The 22,781-nt window shown below is 34.8% G+C and overlaps 1 protein-coding gene across 11 annotated transcripts in view; it reads right to left on the bottom strand.

The window, feature by feature from the left end:
* Window positions 1–22,781, bottom strand: part of Lrba (LPS responsive beige-like anchor protein) — a 674,454-nt gene that overhangs the window by 308,926 nt on the left and 342,747 nt on the right. For all 11 annotated transcript variants that reach the window (XM_029556710.1, XM_029556708.1, XM_029556707.1 and 8 more), the window contains 3 exons: window positions 12,893–13,017; window positions 4,991–5,137; window positions 2,321–2,457 (listed from right to left, as the gene is read on the bottom strand). In XM_029556710.1, the coding sequence (XP_029412570.1) occupies window positions 2,321–2,457; window positions 4,991–5,137; window positions 12,893–13,017 (409 nt within the window). The remainder of the gene's footprint in view (window positions 1–2,320; window positions 2,458–4,990; window positions 5,138–12,892; window positions 13,018–22,781) is intronic.

Raw genomic sequence — 22,781 nt, forward strand, 5'->3', positions numbered from 1 at the left:
TTAAGTTAATCTAATTTTTAACTTGCTCAAAAAAAAATCTATGAATGAAAGCTGTAGAGGAAAAGTGTTCTAAAGAGCAGTTCTCAGAGAAGAGGAAGAAGTCTGGTGGGGGAGGGGTGTGTGTTGCTATGAACAGGAGGACTAAGATGATTAAACCCTGGAAAGCTCCTCAGGGCTCTGAAGCCCCAGTTCACCTGACAGAGCAGGCACAAGCTGGAAGATGCCTTGGTCAAAGGAAGTCTGTGCTAAAACCACAAGCTTAGACCTTACCCACTCTGAAATCATCCTTGCCCTTTCAATATATGTTATACCTATTTTTCCAGTGTCTCTTCCTATAAATAAAAAACGAAGTTTGCTAATTAGCTGAACTCACTAATATTTTAAAATAATAAAATAAATCTATCTCTCTATGGGAAATAGTCTAATTTTAAGAACATTTTCAAAGCAAACACTAGCTACTTACATGTGTACAAAATCATTTAAGGCATAGTGTTTAGCTCAAAAGATTAAAATGCTATCTTAAAATGACGATTTTCACTCAAAAAAGTATTTCTAGTAGAGTCTGTGAAACTAGTCTATGAAAAAAGACTTTGAAGCCTTGATAAGAAAAAAACAATACTCACAAAGCAATATCATTTCTTACTTATTTAATGCAAGTAAAAAATAAATTTTTTAATGTTAAAAAAGTAACTAAGGAAAGTGTTGGTGTTTACAATACCAAAATATCTTAAAGCATCAAAGTCTATACAAAATCAAAGATTCTACCAATACTTGGCTGAAACAATTTCAAATATAAATGCCTAGGAGTTTTGATTTCTCGAATATTAGAATCTAGGCAGGTTGAAATGATATAAAAATTGTTATGATTAGCCTGAAATATTCTGTATTTCATAAGCAACAGAGATAGAAAATTAATTTAATGATGGCACACAAAGAACAGGGGTAAAAAGTTACTTCTTCCCCGAAAGGAACAAAGAATCTAATCGCAAAGGTTGACAAAGTCTTTACTTTTGAAAACAATCTATTAAACATCTTTAATCAGGCTTTAGGCTTTAAACCATGTTTGTACCAAAAGTACAGTAAAATATTCTGACTTAAATCTCAGTCTCCTCTTAAATTCAGAAACAACCAGGGATTTGAGAATTTAAGTAATTTTGGCAACCGTCATTTCATAATGAAATTAAAACATTTTCAGATATTTCAGTGATGAAAGAAAGTATAAAAAATTTCAAAGTGATGTAATTTCAGAATTAAAGTTTTTTCTACATTGGATTAGCTGCATTATCTACTCCAGACACTCGGGTCTATCATGGCCTGCCTGTCATATAGTTCAGGGCATCCTGTCCCAATGGAGGCAGCAATACAGAAACAAAATGCTGGAAACAAATATGCATAGGACAAGAAATGATTTGTCTCTAGAGTTACTAACAAAAATTTAACATTTTGTTCAAGAGCTACTTTGAAACACTTGCAAATAAGATTTAACAATTCCACATAATTTCAAAACCTAAGAGACTACCAATAAACTCAGAACATATGTATATGAATATATGTCTATGTATACACAGACACACCACACACACATTCTCTCTCTCTCTCTCTCTCTCTCTCTCTCTCTCTCTCTCTCTCTCTCTCTGCCAGTGAAATAAATTAGCAAATATACCATTCACTCTCATGAAATCAACATTATTTTGGCTTTATGACTGTGTTAAGAAACAAATGTTTCTAAATAAAATAAAGTTGCTACAGTTTGAAAAGTAATCTGAAGTACCTTTAAAAGGGGAAATTACATTTCCATTTAAGAATAGGAAATTATGCAGTACCTTGTAAAACCTTCCACAGGTAATGGGAAGCAGAGGGATCACACACTGGCAGAATATGCTTGCATGCATGACAGAGCAGTAAGTCATGGGGACAAAGCAGGTAGAATGATATATTGGTATTATATCCAGAAAACATAAAAGCTAAACAAAATGATTACACTCTCAAGCTCACTGAATTTTTTGTTGCTTAATTCACCCTGGACCCTCTGAGGCAAAATGTATTTATACACAATGTTCCCTGAGGTCTCTTCCCCAAAGAGCTAATGATAAATGCAATTAAGTGGAAATTGTTTTTGAATTTAAATGAACTTCAATAATCTCAGTAGATGGTAAAAGAATCATAAACTAAAAAAAGATAACTGCCTCTATGTAAACAGAGGCAATTCAGCAAGAATTCGGAACCAAGCTTGTGAGGTTTTATCTAAACCCATCTTACTAACAGAGCCCTCCATTCCATAATAAGAAAAAGGGAGCTCCCCTTCCTCTTATCTTCTCACCTTTGGGTCAATCTTCTTGAAGTTAGGATCCTCTTCATCCACCTCAAAATAGAGTTCGGAGGAGGTGATAGAAAGAGTGCCTTTTACTACAACAGAGGGGGCCACAAGCTGAGCTGGTGTGCTTAGGCTAACTGGACCTGCCAAGTAAAAAAGACAGGCTGACATGGATTGGAATTATATTTTTCAAAAGCTCAAATCTGACCAGAAATTATATTTAATTTTTAATTCTTCCTTCTAAGTACAAAAGTGTTGACCAACTATCTACATTTCTCTACCATGTCCATTCCATCTTTCTCTGAAGATGTAAAGGTTCTCATACTGTAAGATTTGTAACAGGCAGTTAATGATAATGGTAAACTGAGAAGGAATTATCTTATGGGGAGTGTGTAAACTTTGGTCTAATCACTAGGTAAGGTGGCGGCTCTGCCTAACTAAGTGCATCCCCGTACCATTTAGAAAGCGAGCCTCAGGCTATCAAACAGCACGGAAGGAAAGCCTGGAGCAAGGAGACCTCAATAGGCTCCCAAGACCAGAGGTGGGTTTAGTTTGGCTAAGACATGCCTACAAAGAAGACCACTAACTTGTTAGCTATGTTTTGGTATCCTCCAATAAACCATTTTCTCTCATGAAGATTCTATGCCAGTTTCACACAAAACCTCTTCCAAGACAACTCTCCCCCATGCAAGATTAGTAAAAATATTTTTTCTCTAAGCCTTCCTTTTCACTGTTAAATATTGTTCAATGCCTCCAAATCTAATATTAGTGTAGTTCAGGGACTCTGGGAGTAAACAGCTGGAGGGTGGGTTTCCAAGTGAATGAATTTTTATTGGAATAATCAGATCTCCACAGGGCTTATCAAAGAGACAAATCAGACTGCTACTGAAAACAATAGATGCACTACAGATAGAGCAGCATAAAGTATATTAGAGCTAACCCTAAAGTAAGGACTAAAAGTATTAACATGATATATATGTATGCACACACACACACACACACACACACACACACACACACAGAGGCAGATGTAGAAAGAATTTAAAATTCCATGAGCATTTCTTATTGTACAAATCCTGCAGAAGAAACAGCCACAGAAAAGATTGGCATTTATAATTCTGAATTAATACAGTGCCTATAAACAAGGTGCACCTATTCAGGTAATCAATGGGTGAATAAGTGTTTCAAAATTCAGATGAATTGACATTTCCATCGATTGTCTGAAGTGTGATGGTCCTTAATCTCACATCAATCTTAATGTGTGCCAGTAGGACAATAGAAGGGATGCTCTGCAGAGATCAGAGCAGGTTTTGTCCTCTATTCCCAATGTATAAATACATTGTGTTCGCAGATGGGGAGCAGAGAGCTGCAGAGCAGCCATGATTTCCCAAAGCTCATCCCTGTAAATGGATGAAATAAGCAGCTATGTGTTCTTTTGCTGTCTCCTTTTGCCCTCTGTACATTAGCATGTAATCCTGAAAAGAAATAACATTTTTTCAATCACTCTCAGACATTCAATTATAGGGTAAGCAGACAGCTGCAGGAGCTGGGGCAGCCTAGGTCCTACAGAAGACCCCTGACAATTTCCACTTCATTTCTAACCCATACCACTTTATTAGTGTGGATTACTTCTTAATCCTATTGCCATTGTCAAGATTATATAATTAAACTCCCTTTCACCTCTATTACTATAAGCATGTATCGTTAGTCATAAGAATAGGAGTAAAATAAAGAAGGAACTGGGTAAAGGGTGTGAAGGAAAAGACTAGTGAATAGACGTATCCACCTTACTCTCGATTTCCACTACAAATCCTTAAACAAGTACACTACAATTAATTTTACTCTACTTTTAGAGAAGTTTCTGGTTATCAGGAGAGATAACCAGCTTTTAGCTTTGTTTTTTACCCTCAACTTGCATGGCTGTATATGCTGAAGGTGTATCGCTAAATAAAGGCTTTCTAATCTTAAAAGATTGGAAATGTGTAGAAAATGTAGACTTAAAAAAAAGAAAATGCAGACTTTTTCAGATTTTCCTCCCTAACAAACACAACAAATAATAATAATAATGATAATAATAGAAACACAATCATAAACATTAAAGAGAAAAGCCATTTAATGAATGACTAAAACTTCAGGGTAAACAAGAAAATTTTTTCTATTAAGGAAAATAAAACTGAGAATGTGTAGACTATAAATAAAAATTCCTACACTAGGCAAAGTGTGTGAATCCCATGGAAAATCAAACAATTTTCGGGTTTGACTTTTTGAGTGAGTTAAATGTATATGGAATGTGTTCCTTAAGACTTGATATTAAAGCACACATCCTCCAAGCTTTGTTTATAAAATAATTGGCAGATTTTTGCTGATAACCCTCATTTTATAGAGAGATGGAAATTCCCAAGGGATGCATAAAACAATTTTGTTGTGGCTGCTTTTATTTTTTTTTTCTTCCAGTGAAAACTATACAGAAAAGAAAAAGATAATTAAGGTAAAGAGGACTGAATAGAATAGAAAAATAAGAGAAATTACAGAAGATGTGGGAGAAACATTGGGGTAAACAAAACCAATCTCTAGTTAATATAATTGTGGGTCCCATTGGTCACAATTGAAAAAGTAAGTAATTAGATGCTCATCAGCCCAGAACCAGCAGAAAAATCTGTGCAACCACTGAATTACCGGCAAGATTCTCTAAATCTTTCTCATCCACGGATGACAGAGTATCGTCGTCGCCTTCCAGGAGGACCTCGTTTTCTGAGTTCTGATTTCCTAAAGCCTGACTCTTGATGGACTGTTTTCCTTTAGCAAGGATGTCTTCATCTGTGGCTGAAATGAAAAGGAAACCAAGCTGTCCATCAGCACTGGAAGATCACACTGGTGGAGGGGTAGGGTTGCAGGAAGTGTAGGTGGCCAGGGATGGCCACTTATACATTCACCCACAGTGAGGAAAGTGACTGGGATGGCACACACGCTCCTTCTGACAAACTTGATTCCCCAAGCTAGTGTAATGTTACCCTGAACAAGCACCCTAATCCCATTAAATCTGACCCCTGCACTGCTCACCCAGTCATTTATTTACTTATAGTTAGGGCAAGACAGGATTCCAAAGCAGCACTTCCCCCCCTCCACTCCCCAATTTGTTCCTTACTAGGAAAAGTTAGAACCTACTCTGGGACACAATGCTTATTTAACATGGACCAATAATGAGGAGCTGAGGAGCTGTTCATTCCTCTGAATACTACTACCCTGGCATGTATTTGGGAAGGGCTAGGAGTGTCCAAAAGTAAAAGGGGTCAGCACTGGGGGAGATCTGCAGCCAATGAGGATGGAGGCCAGGACCCCAAAGCCCTATGGGACACTAAGAAAGGTCCAGCAACTTCATTCTCTGGATCATCTCCCTCCTCCTCCTTCTCAGGGCCCTGGCCCACATTTTCACATATCCTCTCTAGCCCACCACAATTATACAAATATCCAAGAGCAAGACACTGTAGCAGGAAGCAGAGGCTCTACACTCCCTCCTCTGCAGTTTAAACTAAAGGGCTAAGGCACCCCGGGGGCAAACATAACAAAACTAGCAAGCTCAGAAGCTTGGGCCAGGAGCTCACAGCAGCCTTAGAACAGGGAAGGAGGGGCAAAAGACGGAAAGAAGGAAAGAGTAGTGCAGCAGAAGGGCCACAGGAGCACAAAACCCCACCTCACCCTCCAGGGAGACCCAGTGCTAGGGGTAGTTTGCTTTAGGGAAAGCTAAAAAGTACTCAGGGTTTATGATTTGTAAAAGCTCAACCTATTTTTAAATGGTGCTACATAAGAGAGAGTTTATGATCTTCACTGTGCTACTGATGTTTTTGGTTTCCAGCTAGGGAAATCCAGGGATGTGAAGCACCAGATCCATCCAGCTGAGGGTACTGATATGGAAATTCAATGGTTAGGCCTTTTGCAACACTGAAATTTCTGCTCAAACCCTCTCAAAGACTAAAGCATAAGTTTACAGTGACTTGACTAAGAACTGAGCCAACATACTGCGCCTGTGTTACCTGGTCATCTCAGCAGATCAAAGTTTCTTTGGTTTAATAGTTTATGGTTATGGATCATGCTAAAGGTAATTTTTTAAAATTTATTGTGCATTCATCATGTATATCATTAACATACAATATTTATTACACTAGAAAGAACAAAAGGTTTCCTATTAAAAAAGGAAGTCATGGATAGAGGCATTCTGGATTTAGCATGGAATGCACAATATAAGTAAATCAAATCTTTCATATCTGCAAGATAACACAGCAGGTTGCACAGATATGAAGGCCTCAGTAAACATTTGAGAAGTTAATATACCTAATTAAAAATGCTTCATTAAAAATGCTATTTTTTTCAAAACCTACAAATGAATATACCTACTATTAACTATTAGGAAAATAGCAATGGGTTTTTTTTTTAATCATTGTTTATAGTCAACACTTAAGATTTCCTACTCTATGTTCAAAAATATTGTCTTAGTCCAAGCAAGACCTTTTCAAGCACATAATCAACTTTGGCTATAAATTTAGCACTGAAAAATTCAAAAGAAGGCATCCTCCTCTAAGATTTCCTCACACATTAAGTTATAAGAAACTCTCATTCACCAGTTAAGTTTTAGTATAGAATAAGTGCACTACATCTTCTTAATTTCCTTGATTTATAACTCTTCCTCCAAAGTAAAAGTACTACTAATTAAAATATTACATAGAATTTACCATGTACTAGAGAGTATTCAAAACATTTTATGTATTTAACTCTTTTAATTCTCAGAAACTTGCTAATTTCTCAATTTCAAATAAGAAAGTAGACTCAGAGAGGGCACTTAACTTACCTAAGGTAACAGGACTCATGATAATTGCAGTCAAGATACAAAACGGGGTAGGAGAGATGGCTCAGAGGTTAAGAACACTGGCTGCATTTGCAGAGGGCCCAGATTCAATTCCCAGCACCCACATGGCAACTAACATCTGTAATTCCAGTTCCAGGGGATAAAAAAGCCCTCTCCTGAACTCCTCGAGCACTGCACAACAAGGGTGCACTTACATACATGCAGGCAATATACTCATACACAAAATAAAAATAATATGTTTTTAAAGATACAAAACAGGCAGGGCAGTGGCAGAGTCTGGGTTCTAACCACTGTTCCACACCAGATCTTGGACAGAAGAAAGAAAAAAAGGAAAACCATTGTACAAATATAAATATATCTGTAATTTACTAACCTGTTTGCTAATTCTTTTGATTCTCACAGTGAAATTGTTTAAAAGGTTAATAAGACTCATAATTAACAAGTAAAAGAAAAAGTTCAAAGCTTTTATTTGAGCAATGTCAAACACATCAGAAACAACTAAAGTATCTTGTTCTACTTCTGATCATTGCCTTATAGATTTTGAGTTACACAAAGCACATTTGAAAGGAAAAAAAAAGAATGAAAAAAAAATGTTTCATTTGTAAATATTTACAAAAAATACAGTCCTCAGTAGCAATATATAATGGTTTAAAATAGCTCAATGAATAAATTCATTCATTTAAATGACCACAAAAAGTAGAATGTGTATCCTTTCCAACTGGGATTTAAAAGTTTTTAAATGTGTTCTCATCATGCCGATCCATATTTAAACAAAGTAACTTTGGAATTAAATTGTTTCATGAAAAAAGTTTAAGTCCTATACTATACTGTATGCATACCAACACTCACTTTAATTTATTTATTTACTTATTTTTACAAGCTCAGATTCTGGAATTGTTCAACTTCAACTGAAAAACTTCTTGTCATAGAAAATGTGCAGCTTACTGATATTTAGAATGGTTTTCCTGTAATTAACTCCCCCTTGAGGATTTTAAGTTAGCAGCAGTAAAATTACCAACAGTACTCTAATACACACCACATGCGCTGGTGTTCAATTCTCAGTGGTCTAATAGCTTTCTGCTAAAGAACTTTTTTTTCCTTCAAAATTAGAACAAAACTTTCCCAAGCATAAAATAAAAGATAATTATCATGTTTATATGTTCTAGGGAAAGATCTATTTTTACCTTTCATTTACGTTGTACTCAATCAACCATTATAAAAAAGTACCAACTATTTTGAAATCTTAGGTGAGTAAATTCTACAATTTAGATAATTTCATTACTGAACATGATCACTTCATATTAAAAAATTTAACTGACTGAATTTATCTAATCTCTTACTTTATTTTGGTTTAATATTTATACTAAATAACTAAACTGCATTGTTACATAGAATTTAAGAAATTCATTGAAGTAGTATCTTTAAAATTCTTTCCTTCACTGAAGCTAAGAGAGGCCTAAAAGGTTGATCCTCGAAATACTGGGGTGACATATGTGTAAGAAGTGATTCATCTATACAACACAAAGAAGGTAAGTAAAATAAAAATAGGAAAACAACAACAACCAAAAAAGCCCCGGAAACTGTTCCACCTACAACATATAAATCCCTTTTGAACATTCACTGAGTCAGTGACAGGCATCTTCAATAGCCAGTGTTCCAGTGAAAGATGATTATATATTAAGAAACAGTGAATTAGCTTTAGAAAACAAAGACTGTAACTGGAATAATAAGATGATCTCAAACGTAAATGAAAGAGATAAGGGTCTATCCATGCAGTGTATTGTGAAACAAATACCATAACTGGATTCTGAAAAATGACGCATAAATAGTATCTCACAGTCAAGTAATTTCTTGATCTAACCAGATCCTCTCTATAGTTCATATTATTTCTTTAGCATCCCAAGCCAATAAAATATACTCTAGAAAAAAATTACTGAAATGACAAAGAATGATCTAAAAAAAAAAAAGTCTAGTACATATCCTAATGATCATGGGTTCCCTTTAGTCATAGAACACAGTGCTTGCTGAATCTCTAGAGGAAGTAATGGCACGTGTCATTACTAAAATTACCAGACAATAGTCTGATTTAGGATCTTTATATGATTTGACATCCTTAGGACATCAAATTAGTTATTAGCATCATTCCATAAATTAACAAGATACTCTTAAAACTAGGTTAAATTTTCCTCAAAGTGTCTATTATCATGCACATTCTCTACAAAATAAAAGTATCTTCAAATTCAATAGGATTCCAGTGCTAATTTTAGCACATGAAGTAAAACAAATCTGTCATTTAAACATTTTTACATGGCTTTGAGATAACAGTTCCATTATATTTAACAATAAAATTTAAAGATAGCATTGTACTCTGATGTGAAACCCAACCAGTCCTTGGTTAACTTGGGCTTTAGTCCAGTATATGCAAGAATTAATTTAGCCCTTTCTTACCTCAGTTTTCCTATCTATAAAGAATAAAGTTAGACCAGACTTGGGCCTTATGTTCCTTCTTGATGTACAGCACTCTGATCATGAATAACTGCTACTGAACTCTCTGCATTAGGAGTATGTTAGGAATCATTATGGCAGATTTCTAATAAATTTTAAAACTATAAAACAGAAGCAAATATCCTCAAGAATCAAATGCCCACCTTTTCTTGCTACTGCTAATTTCCATAAAAATATTTGATCATAAGAGGAAGTATTAATTTTAATTTTAAAATAGTACTCCATTTCTGCAAAGTTAAAGAAATCACCCATTATAACATGACTTTTATAAATAACCACTTTGGAGGGTCTCTGCTTGAAAAATCACCTAAAGCGCTTTTCCCCAAGCAAGTTAATGTGAACTTGGGAAGGGCAATTAAATTGTCAGAATTAAAAAATTTGTTTTTAACTAGAAGGTAGCCAGAAGTAGAGTCATGGGGCTGGTATTGATCGCACCAGCAGAGAACATCACTCTTCAGGTATTTACTCTGCCACCTTTACACCAGAGGCTTTCCTTCAAACCAAATCAATCTATAAAAAAGATGGCTCGCACTACCAAAATACATAACTAATATCCAATAGCACTTCTATGTAGTAGTGCCTTCCTTTAATAATGATAATACAGTTCCAAGATGTTCTAAGATTCTGCATTTTTAAAATGTATCTTAGTTAAAAATTATAAGTAAAAGAAGTCATAAAACAGTATAAAACCCACATAGCATCCACAGAAAAACCTATTTTTAAGTATTTAAATTTAGTTCTGAACCCTATAGTATTTAACTATGTTTGACTATTAACTTTAATCGCTTTCTGATCATAGAAACTTTTATTTGCATACCCGAGTCTTATCATGTTTGATATTTTCCTTCATTTTCCAAACACTATTCAAAGACTGAATTTCATAGTTAACGCAAGTCTAAGATTGAACATCAACTTGGTAAGTTACATGATTTAATAAATACCAAAAATTCAGCTCTTTGCTTACAGAATGTATTAGCATAAATTATGCTTACATCAAACAATAACAGAGTATAAGCTGTATGTTGAATTTCAGAATCATGTACTATGTCATTATTTAAAATAATGTAAACACATAAAGAATAATTAAATGAAGCTTTTATCTTTTTACAAAAAAAAAGTCATATTGAATATGATCCATCTCCTTAATTGTCGTACTGCTGAGGTATATACACATTTGGTTGCTTTCTGAAATATATGTTTCATATTCAAGTTATTTCTTTTTACTCTTTTAATTTATTTTAAAGATTAATCACTATAAAATTCACATAAAATATCAATAAATAAGATAGAATCATATAAAATGCTTACCCTTGGTTTTATCAAATATAGACAACAGAATGGAAATAAATAATGTTGTATTAACTTCTTAATAACTATCAAGAATAATTAGAATGAGATCTGTATCTAAATATGTCCAAAAGTCTTAAATGGTATTACTAATAAATACCTTTTTCAATCTAACATTACTGCAGGTACTTAGCTGACATACTATTGTAAAAGGTGAAGTTAAACAAAAAAATTAAAATTTATTCATTAACAATTCCATAATACTTCAAAATGGTAAAATGCATTATTTCTTGATAAGAATACTATTTAACTGAAGGTGCAGTTTTACAAGAGAAATTCTCCCCTTCCTGATATAAAAGAAAAAATATTCTCAGTTGCCATAGACTCCAGAACTCAAAATCACTGCTAAATAAGTTTAGAATACAAAAAAGATTATTAAATTTTCACATTTTAAACACACATGATAATATCTGTTGGCCAAAAAGGCTAAAATTGCAAATAAACATTTCTAAATGAAAGTGTCATTGACCAAAAAAAGGACAGAGAAAATATGTAACTCTGAAATCTAAACCACATAAAAAGGATATGAACCCTAAAAGCAAAAGTAGCATAATTAATTCTTCATCTTCTTTCCCTCCCCATCCCCTGTAGCTGAAGACATAGGGCCCAGAGCCTATTACTGATTTTAGATCACTTTGCTATTGACTATTCTCTGTATGATCATTTATTTTAACAGACTGATGTCACATTTGGTGTTATATCTGATGACATATTGTGGATATTTTCTTCAAGAAATGGCGCTTTAAGGATGAGTGCAAGAGGTTAAACTGCCTGACTGAGGCCAAGCCCAAGACTACAGATTTTTAATCTAAATTCTTAATATTCTTACATGTACTGAAATATCACATGGTACTACATAAGTATACACCATTTTTATAGATCAGTTAGAATAATAAAAAGAAAACTCTTAATAGCTTTACTGAATATAATTTAACATGTATTTAAGTACAGCATACATTAAGATTTAACCATAAATACTGTGCATTAAACTAATATCTTAAGGGGTGGTAGGGTTGGACTATTTCTTACCTTAACCAAATTATATTTTGTATAATCAAAGTAATTTTGAGGTAGAGAGGGGCATTTCCTTCTTCATATTTTAACTGGCTTTTAGAACATCATAAAATAACAAGTACAATTCTCTGATTTTTTAAAAAAGTGTATTTTGAAATGAAAAGGCCCTTTTCAGTTTATCAATTTACTTATCAGACTCCTACCTAAATTGACTATCACATGCATCATAACAAAAAGGGGACAATGTTTGTTAAGCTCTGATAACAAGATGGTACAAAACAGGAACATATGAAAATAATGTCTATTCTCTTTTTCCATGAGCCATCAATCACAACAACTACAAATCAAGGTTCAGCAAATACCGAGGCATTTGGACATTTATTACCATCTTTCCTACTTCATAATCACATGCTGGAATATCATGGCTGGGGGAAATCTGTGTATATAGGACAGAACCTAGAAACTCATTTGGTTTGTAAATGCTGTGCTTGTGATACTCATGGATTTAAGACAGACTCCAGAATTAATTTATTCAAAGCTGTTGATTAAAAGGACAAATATTTTAGCCTTGTTCTCTGAAATAAAAGGTTTATGTTAACTAAGTTTTGTATGTGTAACAAATAAATATACTTACACAATAATTTTATTATCCCCTATATAGTGTGTGTGTGTGTGTGTGTGTGTGTGTGTGTGCCTGTGTGCGCTATGCACACATATCCTTCCCTTTGTGAGGTAAGACACTGAAATGAGCTGTTGGATTGTTCTGCAGTGTTTTCTAATAATGAAGATATGATCTTCATTACCAAGTACCGTAGCTGCTGCTATTGGCAAGGAATGGTTTATGCACTGACCATGTTCCACGGCTGTTTTTAGTGTCGCTTCAGGATGTGTCGATCCTAGTGGGTTACGCACAAATCGTCGCCGGCGCCGCAAGTCATCTTCCCAGTAGTCAAGGCGCCAGAACTCATGAGGACGACTACAATGAAACAGAGACGCCACATATGTTAGCAATTATCAAACAGCGTGGTAGCACTGAATTTCTGCATAAAGCTCCCCTTGTTTGCTCTGCCTTTTTCACTCTCCTTCCTCTTACTTCTCCCTCCATCTCACACTCCCCTCTCTGTAATCTTTAACTTAGGTATGTCCTTGAAAATAACAATATCACCTTCTAGTCTAAGGAACTCCTTTTCCTTTTCTTGGAAGGTGAAATGAGCACTAAATACATCATTTTGAAATGAATTGCTGACAGTGTGATCAGTTTCCCCACACTCTAGTGGCATGTGCTCTGATTTCAGCCTCATTTCAGCCTCAGCAGGGCACCTTTCTCTGCGGCTGCATTTATAAACCAGAATAGGGAAAAGGCTATTATAAATATGGTATAGCATTACCTATATTAATCAAAGTCTGTCCCCCTTCATTTTTCTTCCTAATTTGTGCCTTTTTGCACAAGGTCAGTAAATCATACTATGAATTCTTGGTCCAGAAAGTGTTAACTTTAATGAATATCTCAGTTACATGGTTATGTATGTGATAATAAAATATTACTCTGTTTAGATGTGCAGGAATTTAATTAAAATAATCTCTTAAAATATTCATTACATTTAGCCCCTGAGGCTTACAACAACACAAGAAAATGCATTTCTTTTCCATTTACTGTTTTTAAATAAACCATTCCTGTAGAGTGAAAGAGCAATCTATTTTCAAGTAAATCAGATTGGATTTCTGTTTTATGTAGCCTGTTTTTCTATTTAATTAAAAACTACATGCTATATGATGTGCAATAATTGCTTTATCAAAAGCATACTTTTGGAAATGTGCTTTTTAAAATCCAAGTTCTAGGATATTTTTCCCAATTACATAGATCTTTTATATGACAACACATAAATGTCAACTTTCCTGTTAAATACTCATGACCTAGCATACTACAAAATATTTTATAAGGAAAATATCAATATAGAGGACTTTTTCAGTTACATCTAGAAAAAAATATCTCTGGAGAATATGTTCATTTACTAAAGATGTACAGCATGAAAACTTATGGGTTTCAATAATGAAATAAAAATGTATTCATAGCTAAAACTTCTGTAGGAATGACTAATAAAAAATAAAATCTTACTTGTATTTCATGAGCTAATAAAATTGTATCTGTCAGCTTTGACAAATTAGTACTCTTCACCAGTTGACAGTCCTAAAATACTCAAGTAAAGTTAACCTGGTTTTGATGTTTTAAAGATACTGTCTTTAAAAATTCAAAATAGGGTTCTAATAATATTTTTGCTGATTAAAAAATTAGGTTATAAAAGCACAAACAACAAATAGTACATTACTTAACAAAATGTTTTAAAATCCATAGGAATCTAATATTCAGAAAATGTAGAGAGACAATAAGACCATGAAACACTTCCTTTGTTGTTTTTGGTCATGCATGAGGAGGAGGAGATAGAACGTCATCAAACTGGGATACACAAATGTATGAGGATTGTAGTCATCAAAAAGAATATTTTAAACTTCATTTATTCTGTCTTGACTTCATAGCTTTGGTACCTAAACTTTAAATAAAAACTAATACCACACTATCACTAAAAAATAAATTTAAAACAGCTATACAGAATATACACAAGCAAAAGACAAGAGTAGTTTGAACTCAGTTAATGAAATAAAACTCCCTTTGGTTGGGAAGGAAAATGACAGTACACAGATGACTCTGTGTATGGCTCTGATAGTCATGGAGCTTAGATAGGCACTTCATCATTCTGCTTTCCTACATTTATCTGTTAAAATTATTATCAAATATCAGCAAGGATGCGGTCGTGAATCATAGGCTGCTACTCGTCTTGGGGGAATGGTACAATGAGGGTCTATTCATCAGTGCAGCAATCGGCACAAGTAATTAGTTCCCTAGACTGAGATTTCCTACAAAGCCTATTTCAGTCAGTACCACAAACATATGACGATGTAAAGCTAATGAAAGCTGCTAAAATTTGTTAACTTTTATGCCATCAATCCCTCTAATACCCAATGCTGCAGTATTATGCAAAGGTGGTAAATTATTAATTTGTCATTTATCCATCCTTCTACATTTTGCATCAAATTAAATGATGTCATTCTTCTTGATAACAATTAAAATTATAAGAGATGTTAAGCTGTCCTGATGAAATTATCATTAAATTAGGCAACAACAGAAACACATAGTGAACTTAAAGCAAGATCTACTAAAACACTTGCACATTAATATAAAAATTATTTAAAACTGACAAGTTCCTAAAAGATAATATCCACATGAATAGTAACCAAAATTGAAGGAAGTAAAATGAGAATGTTTATTTCTATGGTTTTTTGACACTAATAAAAATAGCCAAATTGATGACTACTGGCTGAATCAAAAATATCAATACATTAGGAACTGAAAATTAAATAGAAAATGTTTTTAAAGATGTTTCATTTATGCTAACTATATATCAGTATGTCTTCCAATATGAATAACATCATTTAACATATTCAGATATAATCCAATAAAGAACTGTATATTTGTAATTTCATAATGCTGTTATCACTTAAAGATCATCTTATCAATCAATACAATTTGCTTTCAAGACAATTTCAAGAGAGTGTTAATATCATATACTTCAGACCATATTCCTAGAAAGAATTATAAAAATTACCAATCTAAAAAAACAATTTCAAAACTTTTTTTTCTTGCTTCTCCATATAAAGCACTACTCCATGCGATATAGAATACTAAGCCTTGAGGGAATTTACTTCTAATCAAAAGATAGCTATTAGTCTCATTACAGGAAAGAAAAAAACAAAAGCAAACAAAAAAACGGGCATTATTATCCAAGTCTTTGAAGAAAAAAAAATTACACGCATCACAATTATTAACATGTTTAAAGTCATTTATGTAGTTATAGACCGAGGCCTATTGCCAGTAAGAACCCAAAATATTCACTGACAATTTGAGCCCAGGTTTTACAAGATCTGGAAATATTTACTTACTTAGGAAGACACAATGCCCCATCCATAAAGATAATATACCTGGGGCAAGGAGCGGTGGCTCAGTGGGCAAAGTGCCTGCTGCACAGACTTGAGAACCTGGGTTGGTGTCCCCTGCAACTACATCAAAAGCTCCACAGAACACATGCTCTCTGCAATCCCAGCTCTGGGGGGGGGGGGGGGGGGGGGGTGGAGACAGGAGGATGAGGGGCGCTTGTTGGCCTTTTAGTCTCAGTGAGCTCTAGGTTCAGTGAGAGATTCTATTTTGAAAAACTCAGTAGAGAACGATGAAGAAGGCTTCCAATATCAATTTCTGGCCCCATACATATACAAATGGGCATGTGCACCTGCACACACAAGTACACATACACACACACGCACGATACTATACTTTATGTTAACTTTCTTGGGACATGATCTCCAAGTACTAAAAATCTTTCAAGGTAGAGATTGTGTCTTTGAAAAAGTTGTAGGTAGCTTTGGAGTGAAATGTTTGTTTCTTTGTTTAAACTGTGTTTCCCATTCTTTAAGTTTCAAAATCTGATACTACCATTACAATATATTTATAATGGACTTTTCTAAACAAACTACCATCTTCCACTAAAACAAACAAACAAACAAACAAACAAACAAACAAACAAAAACTTCACTGCGGCTGGTGAGATGACTCAGTCAGTAAAATGCCTGAAGACCTGAGTGTAATGCCCAGAACCCAAATAAAAAGTGGGGAGTAGTGGAGCATGCTTGTAGTTCCAGTGTTGGAGAGACAGAGACAAGCAGATCCCAGGGGTTCACTGACCTGCCAGCCTAGCCTACTTAGTGAACCCCAGAGACCAGTAAGAGACCTAGTCTCAAAAAACAAGGTGGGGGCTACAGAGATGACTCCACAGTTAAGAGCACTGACTGCTCTTGCAGAGGACTCGGGTTCAATTTCCAGCACCCACAGCAACTAAGAACTGTCTGTATGTCCAGTAACAGGGGATCTGATAAGCTCTTCTGGCCTCCATGGGCACTGCACACATAGGTACACTTATAGGCAAAACATTCATACATATAAAAATATAAAAACAAATAATTTTTTTTAAAAAAAAAAAAGGTAGATGGCTCCTCAAGAATGACACCTGAGGTTGAGCGCTGGCCTCCACACACAGGTGTATACAATAAGCACCCTCACACAAATGAAAATTCATGTGTACTCACACATATACTCACCCACAAAAGACTTTCATGTTCATGTGATTATATATACACCTTTAATATATCATGACAATCTACACCAACGAATATAAAACAGGAGCTAAAGGCATATGATAGCTGCTAGGAGAGGAAAAGTCAGTTTTCTTTAAAGCTGTGGCCCTGGGAAGTAAACCATGCTCAACAGAAATTCAACTCATGGGGGGCGGGTGGAGGACATGAAGTTGGTGGGTAGGGAATGGGGATGGATTTGAAAGGAACTGGGAAAATATGATCAAAATATATTGTATGAAACTTTCAAAGAATTAAATAAATGCATATTTTAAAATAATGCTATTTCCAATTTTGATATACGGAATAGGTATTTTCTGTTCTACAAAAACAGAACTGAAGAGTCTTGAAATCTGAAGGAAATATATGCAAGCATCAATGAACAAGCTAATCACCATGACTAATGATTTCTTCAGGTAAAACATGCATAAGAATGAACCAACTGGGATAGAAATAATGAAAAAAAAATCAATAAGAAAGGTAGGATTCACATTCTTTCATTGTATGGTCAAACACTAAGGAATCTTATTACTGTTTTTCACAGGCAAATTATAGAGTTTTGCTGTCTTCGGTGAATGTATAGCAAGATAATCATATATTTAACATGCTATGTACTGATGAATAGTCTAACACATGACTACAATATTTTCTAATAATTATTATTAACTATTCATCTTGAGCCAGTGTTAAGACTACAAAACTTACTATGATGTTATCCCTGAATTCATGGAGAATACAAATATGAAAATAAACAATAATTCACAAAATGATGTGTGATAGGGCTGAGCTCTACTACATAGCTAGTGAGCAGCACAACTCCAGAGGGCACTGTTCAGAGCAAAATTTGTGTGTGCTTTGGAGAAATGTAATGCTCCTGTGTCATTCCTTGATACACAGCCCTGGGTATTCTCAGAGCAGCTACCTTTCGCATACAAGGCTCAAACTCCTTTCTTTTCCCTCTCAAAGCCTGAACTCAGCAATAAGGAACAGAGCCAAATGGCAATTACACTAGTAGTATTTACCTGCTATATGAAAAAGTGATCAGATCAGGAAGAGGTTTGATAATCAAAAAGCAGTTGTTAAAAAAATAATTATATCTAAGAGAAACATAATCTAAATACATTCATTAAGCTCATATTGCATTATTAATATCAATTATTTTTCCTGATATTGTTTTACTGTATTGGAATGGTTTCTGGCAATGGTGGATATGTTAGTATCCCAAATATTATAGATGAAATGAACTGACACCTATTATCAAATGAGTCAGATACATGTCATGTGTCTGTTATCTACTGGGTTTTAGTGTCATTTTAATGTAACTTGAATCTAGGTCAATAAAATACTAGTTTTTTAAAAATTGTCACAATGCAATCATTTTAGACAAATTTCCCATTTTCCATCTTACCCACTTTGCTGTGACAATACCGAATAAATCTTGATGACCTTAACAGAAGTCAATAATAAATTCTTCCAGCTAGACCATGTCTACATCCTGGAAAATTTTATCACGTCATATTCTGTTCTTCAATTTTTATATCACCAAGTGTTTTAAAACTCGTGTATCTGGCAAGCTTCTATTTCCATATTTTTGGATTAAAGAAATTCATGGTAGACATTAGCTACAACTTAAATAAATGGTAACCCTTAAAAGCAGTAAACATTTGCAGTGCACTGTCAGCGAGAAGATGAAAGTGCCTAAGTTCTATGAGGGTTTCACGTTGTGTATAAATCTTAGTGAAATAATGTGTAAGCAGTATAGGGCATCATACAATGTGAGAGAATGCTTTATCTCACAAACTCAAATCTACGCCGCCTTCATGCAGATAGATAACAAAAATATTAACTAAAACCTCTGCCTAGCAAGTACCAACCATAAACCAAGCACAGGCAGTCTAAGTACTGTGCTGTCTTAATGAAAAAGACAAAGAAAAAAGCTAGAAACAAAGCCTCTAACTGCGGGATTCCCAGTAGAAGAGATACTGCCTAAAGAGAAATTCTTGCTTTATTGAGCCTGACATGGAAATTGTATATGACCTTGAGACAATCAAGTAGTGTGTATTATATTGAATTATGTAAAATTGAATTTGCTATAGTTCTGAGCTTTAGCATGGTACTATGCAGTATATGTCTATTTACTTTTTAAAGTCATTTACATACTCATCTTCAATTTTAATTATTACTTAGGAAAAAATTTTACAGCCAAGTCAATCATTCAAGAAATTATTCCAGACCATCCCTGGCTGCTGTTAGCCCAATGACCATTTCTTTATTTGCTTAGCCTTTTTAAAACAAAGTATATTATAAGAAAATCAAAATGAAGAGGTAATTGCACTATCAATTAAAACGATAACAATAGGTAAATAAAAATTTAAAATATGATGTCACTGGAAATTGTTACTGAAAGGCAATTAGGTATGAAATGCATTAAATAGATAACATTTATTACTTTAGGCAACTCTGAGACTAGCACTACATTCTTTTAGGTATACTGTCATCAAGATTCAATGACCTGCCATGATTAAATACTATTCTTAACATTTTAAAGGTTAAAAAAAAAAAAAAAACCCATCTTACCCACTGGAATAAATAATAAGAGGCCATTGACTTCTAGAGGAATGTGATTTTCACAACATGGCATTTCCTCTACAATATCTTATTGGCTACCATTACTGCTATGATCAAAGTACTAATTAACCCTGCCTGGGAGAATTGAGGGTTTCATTAGGGCTTCAGTGAAGATCTGTTTTGTAAGTTCCATGAGGAGAAGGGTTTGTGTCTATCTAATTCATTACCAAGCATAGTAATTGTTACAAAGCAGGCACTTAATAAATAATTGGCTAAAGGATGAATAGACGGTTTTTAAACAGAGACTAAATGATAAACAAGAGGCTGCTGAACAAAACAGAAAAGGCATTAAAAGCCAAAGAAATGACAAAGAGACACGGCACTTTCACCTAAGGAAATTTAGGCAAGCTCACAGCAAGGCAGTCTCAATAGAACAAAAACTCAAGTGGGAAACATGGGATTAGATTCCAGTTTTCAAAAGGCTGTAGGATGTTAACTAAAGTACTTGCCAATATGTCTTAGAGTCAACAGAGATTATAAGGGGCTCTCAAAATAAAAGATGAATGTGATTAGCTTTATGTTTGATGAGGCAGCAATCTAAAGAGGACTGGGTTAAGGGATGGAACCTAGAGCTCAAGATTTGAAAGATTTGAAGTTGAATAGATAAGGCTTCTTATGAGAGGGGAAGAAGAGGAGATATGAGAATAAAACTGATAGGTGTGACAAAGGGAAAATGAATGAACTGAATAATGATGATGTGTGGGTGAAAAGAATAACTATAAGCTGGATGCCAAATAACACCCAGAAAAACACTCAGAAGAGGAAAGCAACAAATCAATTAGGAAGTTGATCAGTCCTCAGTTGGGAGTCAGTGACTTCAGAAATTCATCTAAAAAGTTATATATTTATCATAAGCCACATATTGCACTAGACCACAGAGAAAAGTATATTTAAAAGAGAAAAGTGAATATGAAACCTGGGACATTCAATTCTTTTTAAAATTGAAGAAGGAAGGATCAGTAAAACAGAGAAGAAAGTGTCTGTTCCTCACAATCCTCCAAAACAAAAGCCAACCCCCCCCAAAAAAAAACAAGGGTTACAAGAGAAAACGGATATTAAGCTGGGAAAGGGGCATAAACGGGTTCCAGGAGAAGTTGGAGAAGAAGTGAGAGATGGATATAATCAAAATGCATCATATGCATGTACAAAATTCTCAAAGAGAAAATAATTAAAAAAAAACCAGAACTAAAATGGAATGATCCAAACAGAGGCAAGTAAGCAAAGGCATTCCGACTCAGGAAATGGGCACCGAGGTTTAAGTCTGCTTATATGTCCAGAAAGCTAACTGAAGAGAAATTTTATTTTTTTCCTGAATTTAATTTTTGAACAGCTTTAAAATATACAATTTACAAACTGTAAAGTTCACCTGTTTAAAATATACAACTCAATGACTTTTTAATATGATTATAGAGTTGAACAACCATCACCAGAATCTAATTTCAAAATATTTTACCAACACCCTTGTCCCCCCAAAAATTCAGTATCCACTGCAAACCATTCCTCTTCCCTCAGCTGCTGGACCTTTCATAGGAATGGAGTCACAAGACATAGAATTGGAGGCTGGCTTCATTCACTTAGCTTTTTTTTTTTTAAGCTTAATCCACATTCCAGCATGTACCAGTCTTTTCCTTCCCAGTCTCTGTCTCTGTCTCTTACTGTCTCCCTCTCTTCCCCACCCCATTTCCTTTTTAACCCTCCTTTCGTCCTCCCACCCTACAAACTTTTTTTAATCCCCCTTACTTTCTCTGCTGGGGTTTGAATCCAAGGCCTCACACATACTAAGGAGACACTTTGTTCCAACCCTCAATACTTCAAATTCTTTTAAATTACTGAATGATAGTTCACTGAATAGATACTATATTTTGTTTAGCCATGCCAAAACATTATTGGGCCCCCAAGACAGGACTATCCTCTCCAACCCCATAGGATCAACCTGAGTTCATTTTATTTAAATAGCAACCTACCCCGACTTCCCCTTTCTCACAACATTCAATTTTATTCTCATTATTAAGAAAAGTTGAAAGATGACTAAGTATTTATAAGGTCCAGCTGAGCCTGGAAGTCATTACTGCAGTGCAGTGCTAATCTGCACAACTGTACACTTCCACCACCCCCTGTGAACAGAAGTAAAAAAGGGTTAGTTAGATCTTTTTTCAAGATTTAGCTAATAGATCCAAAAAAAGGCTAAGAAAAAGGAGTAAGCTAGTGAGAATGTCTAGAAGGATAAACCAATGCTCATTTTAGACCTCAATAAAATGTAATCCTACAACCTACTGACAAATTATACATAGCAGATCAAGAAACATGTCTAGGTAAGGTTTATCTGAGAACTGGCCTTTGCCCAAGATTTATCTGCATGGCACACAGTAATTAAAAGTACCAGACTGGTGGAACTAACCTTCTTGGGTGTTTAACAGACATACTTTGAGGCCTATACTAATTTGGTCAGAGGGACATAAAGGACACTTTTTGCTCCTTGCCCTCCTAGGTCGACTAGTTCCAGGGGACTATGAGCATCTCTCAAAATGTCCTATAACTGTGGTGGGTCACCTGTCCTCTTGATCAAGGAGGCCGAGGAGACCCCACCAGATGGACTTGAACCAGTGTCCAGTCTACAAAGAGGAGGGTCAACACAGAGGAATCACTTCTTCCATGCTTCCAAGCGGAGCCAACCATGGTTGAGCAGGGACCTTTGACTTATCTTCACATAGGCGGAACTGGTAAAAGAAAGGAGCAGGGTCTCCTCCCAAGCCCATGTGAACCCTGAGAACAGAGCCTCAAATGTCCTTAAAAGTAAAAATAAATTGGTTTATCTGGGCCAACTGTATGGCCTTAAACACCCCAAAGGAAAGTATAACCAAAGATTAAAGGGGC

This window comes from Nannospalax galili, unplaced genomic scaffold, assembly GCF_000622305.1.
Source record: "Nannospalax galili isolate Female #2095 unplaced genomic scaffold, S.galili_v1.0 scaffold305, whole genome shotgun sequence".
Classification (NCBI taxonomy): domain Eukaryota; kingdom Metazoa; phylum Chordata; class Mammalia; order Rodentia; family Spalacidae; genus Nannospalax; species Nannospalax galili.